The sequence below is a fragment of the Chroicocephalus ridibundus genome, chromosome 5 (genome assembly GCF_963924245.1).
Source record: "Chroicocephalus ridibundus chromosome 5, bChrRid1.1, whole genome shotgun sequence".
Taxonomy (NCBI): Eukaryota; Metazoa; Chordata; class Aves; order Charadriiformes; family Laridae; genus Chroicocephalus; species Chroicocephalus ridibundus.
This window is the reverse complement of record NC_086288.1, coordinates 3,531,942-3,548,064: the sequence shown is the minus strand read 5'-3', so window position 1 is coordinate 3,548,064 and position 16,123 is coordinate 3,531,942. Positions and strand designations below refer to the sequence as shown.

The 16,123-nt window shown below is 38.8% G+C and overlaps 1 protein-coding gene across 2 annotated transcripts in view; it reads left to right on the top strand.

Moving 5' to 3' along the window:
• Positions 1-2,263: 2,263 nt before the first annotated feature.
• Positions 2,264-16,123, top strand: part of USP53 (ubiquitin specific peptidase 53) — a 39,261-nt gene continuing 25,401 nt past the window's right edge. Inside the window, exons 1-3 of one of the 2 annotated variants that reach the window (XM_063335614.1) lie at positions 2,264-2,379; positions 11,665-12,379; positions 14,832-14,924. In XM_063335614.1, the coding sequence (XP_063191684.1) occupies positions 12,236-12,379; positions 14,832-14,924 (237 nt within the window). In that variant the 5' untranslated portion in view covers positions 2,264-2,379; positions 11,665-12,235. Of the gene's footprint in view, positions 2,380-10,200; positions 10,220-11,664; positions 12,380-14,831; positions 14,925-16,123 lie in introns of those variants that run through there. The other variant, XM_063335615.1, reaches the window with a different exon arrangement.

The following is a 16,123-nucleotide window of genomic DNA, read 5'->3' as shown; positions in this document are numbered from 1 at the left end:
AGGGCAGAGGCAAACAAGAAAGCAGAGTTCGCGGAGAAGCAAAAATATCAAAACGAGGTCATAATCAGAATGAGGTCATAATCCTACTTTGGGATTCACAGATGCCTTTGCCTGACTGGCTTTGCAAAGAAGTAACGCAAAGATCAAGGACTAAACTGATAGTAACCAAAATGATAAGCAGGATGTTTTTTATAAATATACAATAACAAGCGTCACTAACACAAACCTAGATTTTTAATGGTAATGTTAACATTCCGACTTTTAACATGATTTTATCTTAAAATTTCCAGTGAGAACTAGAAATTCAAATACCTATCAATAAGCAGCTAAGAAAGAACTCCACAAAAAACCTAGGAAGGCACATTGTGCTGATATACTGCATGAATCCTAGGACAATGAGAGAATCAGACGTTCAATTCCTTTCAAAAATCACCAAATCTAAGCAACTTCTCAGAAAGCAAGAGGCAAACAAGCACGGTATCTGTTAAAAAATAAAAAATATATACATGTCAATTACAGGCCATAGCATCTGAAAGTCTCAAGAAAAAGCATTTTATATAAAACCTGTATTAAGTAACTCCAACTTGCGAACATAAGATAACTATCCAAATCACTGAAAAGTGTGGCCATATATATATATAACAAAAGCCTGGAAAACGTAATTAAAATCTCCCCAAAGAATTTTTGGGGTTTTTTGAAGTAAAAACTTTGCCACTTGTTGAAAAACGTTGGGGAGTAAAACTGACAAAATTGCCTTTGCCAGCCGGCTTCTTATACTAGAAATATAATGGAAGAAACACTACCAAAAATGCTCTGACCCAAATTTATTAAAATTTATCTTTTAATGAAAATGGATATAAGAGCAACGAAAGTGTAGTTTTTAAGTAAGGTGGCAAGCTAATTTTATGCAGTGCCTTGTGTTTCACACAGTCAGTTCTGGAGTGAAACATTACTGCAATCTGTATGATCTAAAGGAGATGCAGGAAGGGAAATCATTTACTATTGCAGAAGATGCTATTAGAAAAGCAAACATACTTGTATACACATAAGCACTTTTCCAACCCTGAAAGACGCTGAAAAAGGCAACTGGAAGAGAGACTACAAAAAGTTGTATTCAGCAGTATACGCTAAAGAATGATGTTGGGTGTGGTAAATAAAAATCATTACTAATCTAGAAGTGAAATGTGTTAAAGAAATTTACATGTTTATCCAGGAAGATGATAATAATAGTGAAATATACGAGGTACTTGAACAACTAGAAATATGAGTATCCATCAACATGTAATTCCTTTTGCAAATAACAAAAGGAAACACCCCTCCCTCCCCCAAATAATACACCAGATAAGAATTATAGGGAACATAACTTTGGGGCGATGACCCTCAGGAAGGTGCTATATAGTACAGGATCTTTCTGGGCAACATGGACCTCAAATGCAACGCAACTTTTGAGATGTACACACGCTTGTTCGGAGTTTGGCTTCAAAGCTGCCCTCACTCCATCAGCCCCCCCGCACGCCTGGGCCAGGTCACGGGCATCTTAAGTGAAGCCAATGTGCGTAGACAGATATCCTGAAACGAGCCCTGGAAAACAATTGCTGGAAAAACAACTGCTGCCTCGCTCGTTTTAACGGGTTATTAACTCGAAAACCCAGTGGTTTGGAATAACCCCAACTGAGGCTTCCTGGGCTGCGACCGGACGACATTGAGGGCTGCCCTCAGTTACCTCAGGATCAGCCACGACGGCTTTCACGCTTGGGACAACCACGCCTTCAACCAATGATAAATCGGGGAGTGAGCCGACAGGGGGGAGTTTGTGGCAGCTCCTTACCTTGCCACGGCTCCCCCAGCCCTCCACCTTCGGCAGGCTGGGGGGAGCCCCCGCCTCACCTCGCCTCACTTCACCTCACGCCGCCTGAGGAGCGGTAACGGTCACAGCCCCTCGCGCGCGCGGTTTCGAGGCGGGAGAACCGCCCTCCCGCGCGCCCACTGCGCACGCGCACCGGGTCTTTCTCCGGCCAGAGCGGGAGGCGGCGGCGCTGCGATTGGCCCGGCCCCACCAATCGCTTCTCCCCTTTCCCTCAGCGCTCCCGCCCTCTCCCTGGCACCGGGCACGCTCGGGAAGATCCGGGCTACTGGCGGAGACCACGGCCGCCCTACTGCGCAGGCGCGGCGCCGAGCGGGAGAGGGCGGGACGGGCGAGAGGGGAGGAGGAGCGCACCGCCCTGGAGCGCCAGGCTCGGGGAGGGGAGGAGAGGAGGGGAGAGGAGAAGAGACGGGGGGAGAGGAGCAAAAGTTGCTGTGAGGGCGGGGCTGTGGACGGAGTCGCCGCCGGGAGGGGGCGAGAGAGGAGCTGTGTGCGGGAGGCGCCGGGGACGGGAGGTGAGGCGGGGGTCGCGTCTGCCGGTGGGGCGGGAGGTGAGGCACCGGCCTCGGCGGGACGTTCACCTGCCGCTGCTGTCTCGGCGGGGGGGGGCGGCCGCTGAGGGGCGGCCGCGGCGCGCCCGGTCTTTGAGGCGCCGACCGTCGTCTCCTCACGGCGCCCAGGTGGCGGGCGAGCGAGCGAGCGAGCGGCCGGCCCCGGGGCCCCGCCGGCCCCTGCCCGCCGAGCGGTGCCCACCCGCGGGAGGAGGGGGGGCCGGCGTGGGCGCGGCGGTGGCGGCGGCGGGCTGAAATCCCGCCCGAGGAGGGCGTGGGTGGGGGTCAAAAGCATATGGCGGGGCGAGCTGCCGGCCCGGTCCCCGCCGGTTGTGTAAGCGGACGGGTGGGATGCCCCCGGAACGGGCGCGGGTCCGGTGCGGGGATGGGGCGAGCTCCTCTGTCGCCTCGGCGAGCTAAGTTAATGTTTAACGTGGTAGTCACATGCCCACCAGCGAGTTTTTTCTGGAGTGTTTTCAAAGAGTGTTTAGAACAGGAAATGCCAGTACAGGTAGTCTGGAGCTGTTGGAAATTTAATCAGTTCGCAGCAGTTGGAGGCTGTGTTATTTGCCGTGTTCGTACAGAAGGAGGTTCAGTAGATGTATGCAAATTGTCTGCTTAGCATCTGATTTAAGCTTAAGTTTATCCCTTTCTTTGATTTTTTTCAATGCAAATATTTCAGAATCAGCTTTTCAGGGGAAATACGGCTTGTTCTCTCAACGTGTACTTTTTCCCTTCCCAAAATAAGTGTGAGTTTTACATCTCTCTGCTTAATGCTTTATTTTGCACATGCCAAAAAAAAAATAAATCCTCTCTTGCTTAACTTTGAAGCTATTAGGATTATTTTAAGAGCAAAAACTTAATCATGTGAATAGTATTGTGCCCGATTCATGATGTAGTATCCCCTTTCCCCTCAAGGCAATGGAAGTTGCCTTGACTGACTATTATTAACTGTCCTGTTCTTGCAGATGTGATTCTAGTTATCAAAATAGTGAGAGTTCATGTCATAATTTGAATATAAGTTAGCTTAATCAAATGATACATAATCCTTTCTTCTCCTAACAAATCGTTGCAAAGTTAGAGGTATTTACTGGTTGTTTTCTTAAAATATCAAATTACTTGTGTAAAAAGTTATTATCCAGTAGGACGTTGACAGTAAAAACACCTAAAATATGCACTTGACTTTCATATCAAAGCTTGATAGTGCAGAATCTTTTTAGTCACACAGTGTGCATGATGTACTACTGACAGAATTGTTTGGGTACGGGACCCATAGGACTTCAGGGTCAGGGTATTAGCACTATCGCATGTTTCAGTTACGTTGCTTTCCAAGATCTTGATAGCAAAACATTGTCGTTTTTCCTTGGTTAATGCCTCTTAAAACAGTTTAGTCACTTGAGGGACACAGTGATGGGTGTGAAACCCATACAAAGAGTTCTTCAAAAACATCCATGTGGTTTAAGTGGAAACAAGTTGGCATTTGTCAGGGCCAGGTTAAATGATGATGGGCTGAGGGAGGTGGACTGGATCAGAATTTTAGATGTGCGGACTGAGTGAAATATTTGTAGATAGGTTTGTACAGATTGGTTTGTGAAGGAATATATGAAGTGTAAAGTTTCAGAACATTCCTTTTTTGTCAAGCCTATAAAATATGGGTGGTCTTAAAGATGATGCTCGTATTACCGTTCCCTGTAACTCGGTTATGTAGTTTTTCCTGGTGTCTTAAGAAATCGGAAAGCTTTTTGGGAAGGAGCAGAACTTGGTATTTTACACTTCTGTTAGTGATCAAACGTCTACACAGAATACTGAAAGGCGAGGTTACAGTTTGGACAGACAGTTAATCTGGGATAAAAAGGCAAGTGTGAGAATTATTCTTGTAAAGATACCTTTTATCTTTTTGAGGTTCAGGAAAGAGTATGTGGTAATCTTTGAACAGGGCACTTTGTAAAGGAGTAGGAAGATGGAGAAACAAAAATCTTCTCTGTAATTTCTGTGCGATGATTCAGTGTAAATGTTAGACCATGTCATGGGTTCGGAATTTGTATTCTTTAAGGTCTTTACTCAGAGTTCCCATTGTAGCTATTTCTAAAGTTGGTTCATAGTTGTAACAGCCCAGAGATGCTGAGCTATGAACCTGTTGTTTTGGTTTTGATGAAAATAGGAAAGTTTTTATTGGAACAGCTTAAAGAAAAAATTGTATACTTACATAAAAGCCTTCTGGGATAACATCTATGCTTCTGGTTCTCCCATCTTGAAAGGATACAGAGAAATATGACGTGCAGGAGCAGTGGTTTGCCATATGAGTGACAGCTAAATGGATAAGGGCTGGAGAAAAGACAATAGAGGTCTTTAAAAGACTGGGTTTAAAATCTTCAGAAGATTTTAAAGAAGATTGGTTGGAATATTTTTCTAGGAGACAAGCATCAACCACCCCTTTTTCTATTGGGGACTTCTTGATTCAGTGACTGAAGGCAGAGAGATTGTGTTGGACCGATACCACTGGCTGGCATACTTGCAGATGGCCTGCAAAATCAAGGCTGGTCACTGCTGGGAATGTGATTCTCTTTTTTTTTTTTTTTTTTCTTTTTTTTTTTGTCTTAACAGTGTTTGCTGTTGTTTCATGTTATGTATGTTGCAAGTAAATGCTATCAGTGATTTTTTTTTCTCTGTCTGATGTTTCAAATAGTGATAATTTGCATTCTTGTAAACATGTTTCTTTGACAGCTTTTGAAGTGAGTAGTGTAATTTTCAAAGACAAAGACTAGTGACTACTAAAAGCATTAGGTGTGTCTTACAGCAAATGGGACATGTTGACATATGCAGTTCAACACAACAGTAGAGGTGGAAGGGGACAGGATTTATGCGGGGACCAAAAAATTATGAGTCAGCCCCATTGAGATGGATGTAAGAGTTTATTCATTTCAAATTTCAGTCTTTTTCTATATTTTTTAAAGCAACTTGCCTGTTGTTGGGTTTGTTGTTTATTTGTGGTTTTTTTCCAAATGTGGGGGGAAAATCATCGCAACCTCCAGTATTGTCACAGTACAAATCAGATTTTTGTTCTGTTGACAAAAATCGGTAAACTCAAATGACAAGCTTTTGGGGTGTCGAAAACACTCAAATTCTCACAGTTGCAAGTTGTTGTATTTTTGATGGATTTCATTCTGCTGAGGAGGAGAAGGTAACCACAGTGCTAATATTGTTGGCTAACTGCAGAAAACTCTAGTGGCTTCCTATCATAAATTTATTCCCTTGCAATATGTTAATCACTCTTCCTTCCAATTTTTGTTGTCTTGTATCTAAATTCCTAAGTTGTAACATGTATCAGTTTAGAAATTGATTTACCAGAGTTGTCAGACCATTGGGTCGGTTGCCAGGCTCAGCACAGAGGCGTGAACAGCCAGCAGAAGCAAAAAGCTGTGTTGCTTAAAAGTAATCTCAATATTGGGCATGAGAAGGATTTGCAATCGGTCATTTATTCAACACATTGAGAGTCGTTGGGAAACGAAGCTGAGACCGTGTAAATAAAGATTCTTCAGCCAAATTTTAGAGACACACACAGTCAACATGAACCCATTGGCAGGTTTCCACCCAATTTGATAGAAGTCTTAAAGATGATTATATACTTACAAAGTGCATGAAAACAGGCAGCTGGCTGGAAGAGAGAGACCTTGTAAGAAGATGCAAACAGTAGTGTTGGCATATGCCCCGACTAGGGAGAAAATGCGTGAGACATAAAACTATCGGGAGCCAGGGATCGATAGTTCCAGTATTCACAGAAACAACTGTTCACCTCATCCGTTTTGTCTAAATGGATATCAAAGACACCTAAACACAAATGTGCTTGTGGAAAGTGATTTGTTTAGGTAAAATAGGAACTGCACTGATTTCTAAACTAATTTAGTGACATTACTTCTTACATTGAAAAGATTGCACCAGCGGCAGTTCCTTATGTGCTAGGGTATATCAGCAAAACAGGTGATAACATGCATTTTTGCTGATTAGTGTATTTGCTGTTTTGGAAACTATAAAGGCAAGTGCTAGAAATTTGTGACAGGCGTATATTTTGTCCTTTAAGGCTGCACAACTAAGGGTAGCCGGGTGCTTGATGAGATCATTGACGACTGAAGAAGAGTGATTGAAATTGGGCAAGGTAGAAGAACTTAGGCTGATAAATAGGTGTTGGTTTAAGAGTTCATTGCCCTTGTTTATTGTCTTTGGTTGAGAACGGTCATCCAAAATTGATCTCTCTAGTCTGAAGGGCAAGAATATTTCTTTAACTATCAGCTGCTAAAAATCTCATGTAGCATGCCAATAGCGCTATGTGAAATAACTGTTTTGCTTAGAGGTCACACCTATTGAAGTCTCTGTATGGTTCAATAACTTACAGTCTATCCTCAGTCGCCCACACCTTAATCAAGCCAAGAACTTAGGAGGAACTGGTAAACCCCAGTGGCTAATAAATGCTGCAGTGCTGTTAGCAAGAGTGGCTTTCCACAGACATGTAAGGACAGTCTTCAGTGCCTAATTACTGTGGGAGGCAGTGGTCCGAGTCTCAGTTGTCTAAAAGCTTAACCGAATGTTGTGGGAGGTGGAAGGAAAGAAGGCTGATCAGCAGCATCACTTCTCTGGTTTATGGAACCAGCTGCAATGAGGCTAGGCTTGTCAGCAGAGGAATAATACTCTTGCGGGATGGTCCAAATCCAGAAAAATTTGCTGTGACTGAAGAGCGTACATCCTTGCCAGCACCTTCCACAATAGTTTTTTTTGATCTTGGCTTTTTTCTTTCTTCTTGTTTATTTATTTTTTTTTTTAAACAAAACCAAACTTTGAGATATTTGTACAATGTAAATTTCAAAACAAGGTGCCACTGTAAAATTTCTCTCCTGTGATGACAAATGGATGGCAGAAGTTAATCCTGTTGCTTACGGCACCACTGGAAGGCTTGTCTACAGTGCCCCACTTATCAGTGAGTAAGAAACTATGCACCATAGTGTTTGATACAGGGTATTGATGGAGAAAGAAAGGGTAGTGCAACTTCCTACTCCAGGCTAGGACTTACTAGTCACATTGGCCAGAGAACTGTGTGTCAAGATAGTATTATTTCACAGCTACTGTCTGTTCCTTGGATTGACTGTGACCATTTTTTAGGAGAAAGAGGAGTAGATAAAACAAAGGGACTAGAGTGCCCGTTTAGCACAGAGTTCTAATTGAATAGTAGAAGCAGAGAGAGATCTTTTAAATGGAGTACCTTTCTGATATGCCATTTTTGGTTTTTCTTAAATATTTGACACGTCTTTGAATTGCTGCGGGGATTATGTTTAGTTGGACATAGGTAGTTTAAAGAATGCATTTATAAAAAGAGTAATTTGAGAAGGTTGCCAGTATAATTTTTAAGTACTTGCTTCTGATCTTTCTAGGGTCGCATTTACATTTTCGGGAAAAGGTGTACTAATGTTGTGGGTAGTTTATTATATAGAGGCCATATGAATATAATATCACAGTGCTTTGGAAAATCAATATCTGTCCCATATATGAAAACTGTACAATGAATGTATTCTGCAATTTATTAGAACAAGATTGTGTTCACTTACCTGGTGTGATAGTTGAAATTGTTTGTATTCACAGCTTCATTGATGTGAAATTGAACCGCAAGCACCTTAATGTAGTGTAACAGCAACATAGAGCTAATCCAGAACCATTTTTTATTAAATTCTTGCAGTGAATTGTTGTAACTTTTCTGAAACACAGCCCAACAGCTAAATGCTTAGTACATGGGATGTTTGTACTAGGGCATCCTTGAAATGCAAGAAAAAAAAGCCTGTCTAGCAGTTCTTAGTGAACTAATGCTCTTTGTCTTAAATTGCTCTGGAAGAACACTTGTTTCCAAAACAGCATATGTATTTCTTAGCAGCTAAAATACAGAGTAGATAAATTCAGAGGTTCTTCCTGTCTATATCCATGCATACGTCTGTTATTCAGGAACATGGGGAAATTGTGCTTGACAGTATGATAAGAGACAAAAAAGTTGATGGAGTCCCTTTTACCTTTGTGACTTGATATAAGTAAGTCCCAAGGCTGAAAATGAGAACTACAGAGGCAAAATTTTTCTGAATGTTCTGTAACTTTTGTCTGTTGGTCTTAGGGGTCGGTTTCACGGATGTGTTTGTAGTAGCTATCTCCCTTTTTGCAAAAAAGAACAGAAATGTTTCCCAAATTTAACACGACTTTGGGTCTATCATTACACTTTTCTTCAGGTGAGAAAATAACATGCTTATGAAGCAAGGATTCAGCTTTTCTCTTTTTTTGGGCTGGAAATGAATCCTGCCATTCTTGTCCATCCTTGGATTTCTTTAAATAACCAACTGTAGTCACAGCTGAGTATGCAAGATCTGTTTCCAACTGAAATTTACGTACCAGAAACATGTCTTTTCCCAGTAACTTCTGTATTGTATAATTGGCACACTGTCTACCTTACTTTCCCCTCTATTTCCTTACCTTATTTTGGCTGCTATATGCTGATCAATCTTTCCACTGAAACGCAGACAGCAGGGGACAAGCCAGCTGAATTGCCACGTGATTGGGTACCACTGTATGAGCAGTCTCAGAGATGAGAAGTGTAGTGTGTTCAGTAGGGAATTTATTCTAGGTTAGGACACACTGATAGCAAGCCTGGTGTTTCTGGGCGAGAACTGCATTGATTTTGTTGCTCCATCCTGCTCAAAGATAGGAACACAGTGAGGGACGTCTCAAGCACGCGTTGGAGTGCAAATACGCTTTACACCTTTAAGGCTACCGCGGGCCATCTGTACTGTTCCCAATCCAGTCTCTTTCCTGGTTTTTCCCCTTCAGAGTTTGATATTGCTGATTGCCAAAAATTGTTCATTTTAACTTCAGTTTTGTCTTCTGGGACAGCAGCAGGAGGTTGGAGAAAAGCGTACATAATTCTCCATATGGGAAATTACATAAAGTGGAATTAAGAACTCTGTATTGCTAGGAAAATGCGTGCTCAAGAAGCTCTTTTTTGTGACAAAAAGGTCAGGTTTTTCAGTATGGATCTAGAAATATTAAATCAGAAATCAGTAGAAAGTATTTGGTGGTTGTAAGAGTTGAATTTAAGATTCTTCTGGGGTTTTGTTTTTAAATCGTAATTATAACATTCTTTTTAGGAATTAAAAGTTATGGTTCACTGTGATAGTAGGAGGCTTTGGGCCAAATGATGCTTCATATTACTAAGCACTTCTGATGTGTGGTACTGGCTTCTTGAATATATATGTATATGTATGCATATACACGTGTCTGATAATAACCAGCTATAGACCTTAGATTTCTTCCTTGACTCCTCTTTATTCATCTTTACAGTAGTGATTCATTATTTTCTATTTACGTACTGTGCTGAAACTAATGAAAACACTTGTTAAAAAATCTTCTTTCCTTTAATTGCTCTGTACAGATGACGTTATCACTTCTGCATACCTGACCGCAGATTCTTTAGTCTTTTTCTGGGTTAATTTTTGTTTCATCTCCGCCTTTGTCCCTGTTTTCTTAAAAGCTTGGTCCTTTGTAGAAGAGTAGTTGTTATATTGTGGAGCACTTCAAAGTTGTTTGTGGGTTTTGTTTTTTTTTTTTCCACGTAAAAGTTAAAGTTGATACTCTGTTTAAATAATTTAATGTTCTAGTAAGATCTTCAACTGATATGCATTTCCACTTACTCGCTACATATTTTTCTTTTTTTTTCCCCTCTTTCTGTGTTTATTGAAGCGAACATAAAGAAAACAAAATTATCACATGATATTCTGTCAAGGTCAGTTTCCAGTTAGATTTCAGATTCCTTGCTCAATGCTGTCACAAATCACACTTACTATTTCCAGTATTATTAAATCAAATTACTTACGGGTGAGATACAGTAACACCAGTAAACAAACAAAAACCATCCAATTATGCATGGGGCAAAAGGGACTTTTGGTTAGGTTCCAGTTATTGATTTTTTTTCTTTTTTTGATAATGCATGCAAATACCAATGATTCTTTTAAATAAAGGGAAATGGTTTTGGGGGTGCAAGACTTCCTGCAGGTATCATTTGAAAGTCGCATGATTTGTTTCTGTGCTGTCCCAGCTGTACAGTATTTGGGCTGTGGAACTGTTTGACATGAATGTGGTGTTGGTTCTGAGCTGGGGAACGTTACCTTCCAATTTATACAGCTTTCTAACTACAAAATTTATCTTGTTTTCTTTTAATGCTGCTCACCAATCTTGAAAGGCTTGCACAGTGGGGAAAAAAATGTAGTGAGAAGGCTGGAAGTTTTGAAGTGTACTGATATGTCTTTAGTATCTCACATGCATGTACAAGCTAAGATGAATATCTTGGTTGTAATGTGAGGCCCAAATCTCACCTTTTCGTTTTGTCGTTTCCAAATACGCATCCTTAACTGCTTTGGTTTGTTTAAGTTTATTCTGATCTGTGCTATTACATCAAATGTTTATGTGGACGAGGCAGTAATGCCAAACTGATTTAATAGTCCATTGTTATGAGATGATCACAACGTGGGCTTTACATGTGCCTGTGGTGATGTTCTGGATGTTCAGTCATTTAACCATAAATATGTACCTTCAACAGTGAGAGAAACAACGCTTTTCATGGAAAATCTTGGAATCAGTTACTGGGGCAACTACCAGAATGTTCTTGCTCGGCTATTAGCTATGTTTTTCTGGATGCTTAAAGAAGGCAACCAGGTTAATGACGTATTTATGTCGTGTTTACTAGGTAGTACAAAATTTTGAAAGCTGAGTATCTATAACATTTTAGTAATCTTAAGACATAGAAATATGTATCAGTTCATGTGATTTCCTGGGGTATTGAAACCAAAACCATCTTAGGCTTTCAAATGTTGAACAAAAATGTTTATTTCTTGGTAATCTTTTTATTAGACTTTGAAAGTTAGAATAACTCGTGTTATATGGTCTTTTTATAAGCTGTTGCATATTGTTGCAGAACCTTTACAGTACTTTTATCATGGTCTTTAGAGGTGTATAGTAAGTTAGAAGATAATTATGACAGATAAAATAATTTAATGTTTCTGCCTTAAAAACAACTTTTAGGTGGCAGTTGTTTCTCCTCCTCTTCCCTGGTTATTGCATCTGCCATTAGATTAAGAGGTTGTTTTGGCTGTGATCTCCTTTCTGATTTAGAAGATCTTTAACATATTGGAAAACTCTATTTTTATATTTTCTGGTTTTTTCCTATTTCAGGTTCACTGGAAAGAGAATGAAATAAACATGGAGTCTTCTAAACTGGAATATATTTTGCGGATCACGGTTAAAAGTAAAAAGAAGATGGAACAAAATGAGAGAACAGGAGTATAACGCCTGTCAAGAACTCTCCATTTTTGTGATATATATAAACTTGAGATATAATACAACTAATGATTTGTAGTAATACTTTATTGCTCCCCCTGGAAGGAGAAGTCACTTACTGTGCGACTTGCTTTATAAGAACTTTTATTCTAATTACTCTTAAAATGTTTTAACCTTAACTGGACACCTCTTTTTTTTTTTTTTTTCCCCCTTTTTTTCTTTTTTTAAGTCTGAGAGTTTAAAAACTTTGTATAGCTGTATTTTAACTGAGAAACTCCTCCTGATAGATAGCTGACAGCTGCTCATGGAAAATGGACTTAAGCCCATGAATGGTTCCTATTGCACAGAGTTGAACGGAATGCCGTGACTTTAGAGCAGTTCTCTTAGGATCTTCTTCTTTGCCTTGCACCCATCATATCCTTAAATATTTAAGTGTAAATATTGCAATTATAAAGTCTGAAAAATAATGGCATGGGTGAAATTCTTACGAAAACCTGGGGGTAACCTTGGAAAAGTTTATCAGCCTGGAAGTATACTGTCCCTGGCCCCTACAAAAGGCTTATTAAATGAACCAGGACAAAACAGCTGCTTTCTTAACAGTGCTGTTCAGGTAAGAAAAAACTTGATTTGTTAAGCATTTCTGGTTTTGTAGCAGCTTAAATGGTCATAGTAGGGAAAGAGTTCTTTTGGCAATGCTGTTTTTACTATTTGTCTTGCAGTATGTGTATTTTACAGAAAAAGATGGCACGTTTTTCAATGGTATTAAATTCAGTTCTTAGTTAAACTTCTAAATGATTCCAAGTAAGACAGAATAGCAGGTCTTTTTAGAATGGACTCTTCTTAAAAAAAAAAAAAAAAAAAAGAAAAAAAAAAGTGGCAATTGTAGAAAAAAGACACCTCTGTGGAAGTAATTTTATTTAGCATTTCATGTAGGAATTGATTCAGAGTATTAAGTATATAATTTTGCAAAAAATGACAGCAAGTTATTTTGTTTGCATGCATTAGGAACATCAGAAAAACTTTCCTTTTGTAGTTGGAAACTTATGACACATAACTTCAAAACTTGCTGCTTGAATTTAAAACTAAGGCTTCTGTCAAACATAGCAGTTTTATTACTTGGAAAAATTTACAAAACACTTTTTAATGTGGGGCAACCAGTACTACTACTTGTATTGAATAGGACACTTTTTATTAAAATACCATTTTCTCATAATTAGCATGTGAGTCTTTGGTACTGGAGCGTATCAGAAGATACACATACGGTTGAAAGCTTTGATTCTAATCTTAGGAAAGATTTGTGGAATTCGAGTAAGATATATACTTGATACCAAAGAAATATGACTTTTATTTCTTTTTACTGTTTATATGCATACGTATTACAACCAACTTCTTGCATGCGTTTACTTACCTACGCACTGTTTTTTATGAGCTGTAGTTGAAAAAATCTTGGCTCTTTAGATCTTTCAAGTATATTTAATAGTACAGTGACACTAGCATGATTAAAAATTGAGCTTTTAAAAGCCTACTTATGACAGGTGATGTGGGGATTTACTTAATTCTGACAGAGGAGTGCTGGATTTTACACATTGTCTGCAAATCAGAATACCAGGCACAGTTTAGTTTATACTATAGTCTTTTTAAATCTAGAAATCAGAAACAAGAACGAATTTCTAGGCTGTGCAAATAATGAGCAGAACAATATCTATTTTTAATGCTTAGATTTTGGACCTGATTCTTTTCAAATTGTACAGCATTATTTGTCAAACTGACAGAGGGCTTAATAGATGCGTAGACTTTCTAAAAAAAACCTGTAAGTCCTAAAAATGGTATGGATTTAAACATAGGAGATATGAGAGATACATCTATGTGGTGTGTATGTCTATGGTATCTAAATATTTTTAAAATAAAAATGTACAATAGATTTAGTAGAATGAGTTTGCTGTTTTACATTCAATAGGAACAGCGTGACCTATATTCTCTTGCAGTTTTGCTGTTTTCCCTGAGGGTACCCTAAAATTAAACCCTAAGTCATTTTTAGTTATAGTTTCAGACAATCCTACTACTTCACAACCTACTGCTGTTTATCAAATGGTGGCTGATGATTGGTGACTGCCCTTTTACAAGGAGGAATGTGTTCCTTTCTTTTCTTTTAACCTCTGTTCAACCTTCAGAGCTGAGGTTCAGACATTTTTTTTTTTTTTCAAATGTATCCCAATTAATTTTAACTTTTATAGATAGGAATTTCTTTTTTTTATTTTATTTTCAGTTGTTGTGTTACTATGCCTCTTGAGACCTCATTTTTATTTGTGTTTTTTTTAATTTATTTTTTTAATGGGCAGCTTTCTGAACTACTGCACTGATTGTGTACCTAAGACGTTAGATACTGAAAGCAGTGTAGTGTAGCAGAGATGACATTACCTTTATATACAGTAGTTACACAAATTAAATGTAGAAACATACCTGATTAAGCACAGGATTATTTTGATCTGTGGAAAACAAATGTACCTCAGCAATCGTTTTAGTAGGAGACCATAAGAATGTAATACAGACTTAACCCGAAACGGTGCTTGCATTTTACCGAGCAATTCAGTTTCTACGTTTCCAGTGTTTTGTTTTGTTTTTTATTTGAAAGAAATCACAGAGGGAGGGAGAGGGAAAGAGAAGTGAAGTAAACCCCATAGCCGTCTTGCTCTTACTTACATAAAGCCATAAGAAGACTATTACAATCTCTGTGCACAGTTTAGCTTGCTGCTTTTTTCCTTAAGAGTACTTCAGCTCTCTTTCCACATAAAGTACATTGTTTGCCATTGTTTCAAAAAGTTTAAAAAAGAGATCTCATTTCATGAGTGGTGAGTGCATTCCTTGCACTTCCACCTCCACAAGTTACCACACTAACAGAAAAGGACCATAATTCTTGTAGAAATGTTTGTGCTCGGGTTGTAGATGTTATGTGAAACTAAAAAACAAACAAACCCACCTGAAAAATCTGGTATATGTTGCTGTGTTAAATGTAGAACCTTCATAACTCATTACTTATTTTCTGTGAAACTTTTTTTTTATAGGTATTATGGCAACTTGACATATTTCGACGAAGTTTAAGAGGTTTAACTGGACATGTCTGTCAGGGAGATGCATGCATATTTTGTGCTTTAAAGGTAAAAATAATTTTTGGAAGAATCATCTTTCGAAATGAGGGAAAAATAAGTAAACTCTTTTGCTAATTTATATAATTTATAATTTACTCTTAAGTCATTACTGTGTAAAGAAACAATTTAGATTTAAGGACATTTGTTAACATGTTTGTAACAGAAACATTTTTTTGTGCTTAGAGAAGAAATTTTACCATACACAAATTTTACAGTGTGCTTAAACATAAAATTTTTGTCTGTTAAAAGACGGTATAACTTATCTGAAAATTTCTAGCTAGCCTCTCAGAGATTTTTCTTTTCTTCTATTTACATGCATATGCTTTTGTTCTTTGCCGTAGTGTTTGAATACATTTCTTTTACAATAACTATATTACTGTCTGGTAAGGTCTCAAGATTCTTTTTTTACTCAGTAGTTGATGGTAACAGTGCAGAACTTAATTGTTCAATTTGTAAGTAATGAAAGGCAGGTAGTGATACTGGACAGTTAATGCAAGTTGGTAACTTTTCAGTGTTTAAAATAAGTCAGATCTACATATCTTAACTGGTGCGTGAAACTTGTGCTTCAGACAGTTTTGTAACTCATCTGAAGTCTGGAAACAAAAGTCAAAGTCTGTTAGGTTCTTATTGCTTTTACTGCACTGGTACTTGGCTGCCTGCAGTTACTAGGGAAATAGCTGTAAGCATGATATCTCTGTTTCGTTGGGATAAAAATCCCAATTAAAAATGTATGGTGTATGTGGGTTTTTTGTTTGTTTGTTTTAGTACTACGAACTTTCTACTCTTACTGCAATTTGACAATAAAGATCCTTCTGGCGTTTTAATACAGGACTGTAGAATGTATAGTCATTCCATGTGTATGGTTTTGAATGTGTATGTCTCTTCTTCCAAACATGGTTTGTTTTTTCCAAAAGGTGTCATTTTATTTCTTTGGTTAAAATGATTAATTTTAAAAGGCCAACAAGTTGAAGTGGGTTGAGACTACACGTATTCAGACTAACTTCCTGAGGCTTTTATTCCAACCTTCTTACGAGGTCTTGACTGTGGAACTTGTTGGGACTTCTAGTTTCACCAGTGTTTTGATGCACATCACGTTCTTCTGTGTGCTGGACACTTGATTTTGTTAGTACATGAAGTCTGTAACTCTCACACACCTATTTTTTTCAGATAAAAAAACCCTTTTGTCTGTGTTTGGATGGCAGCTTTAG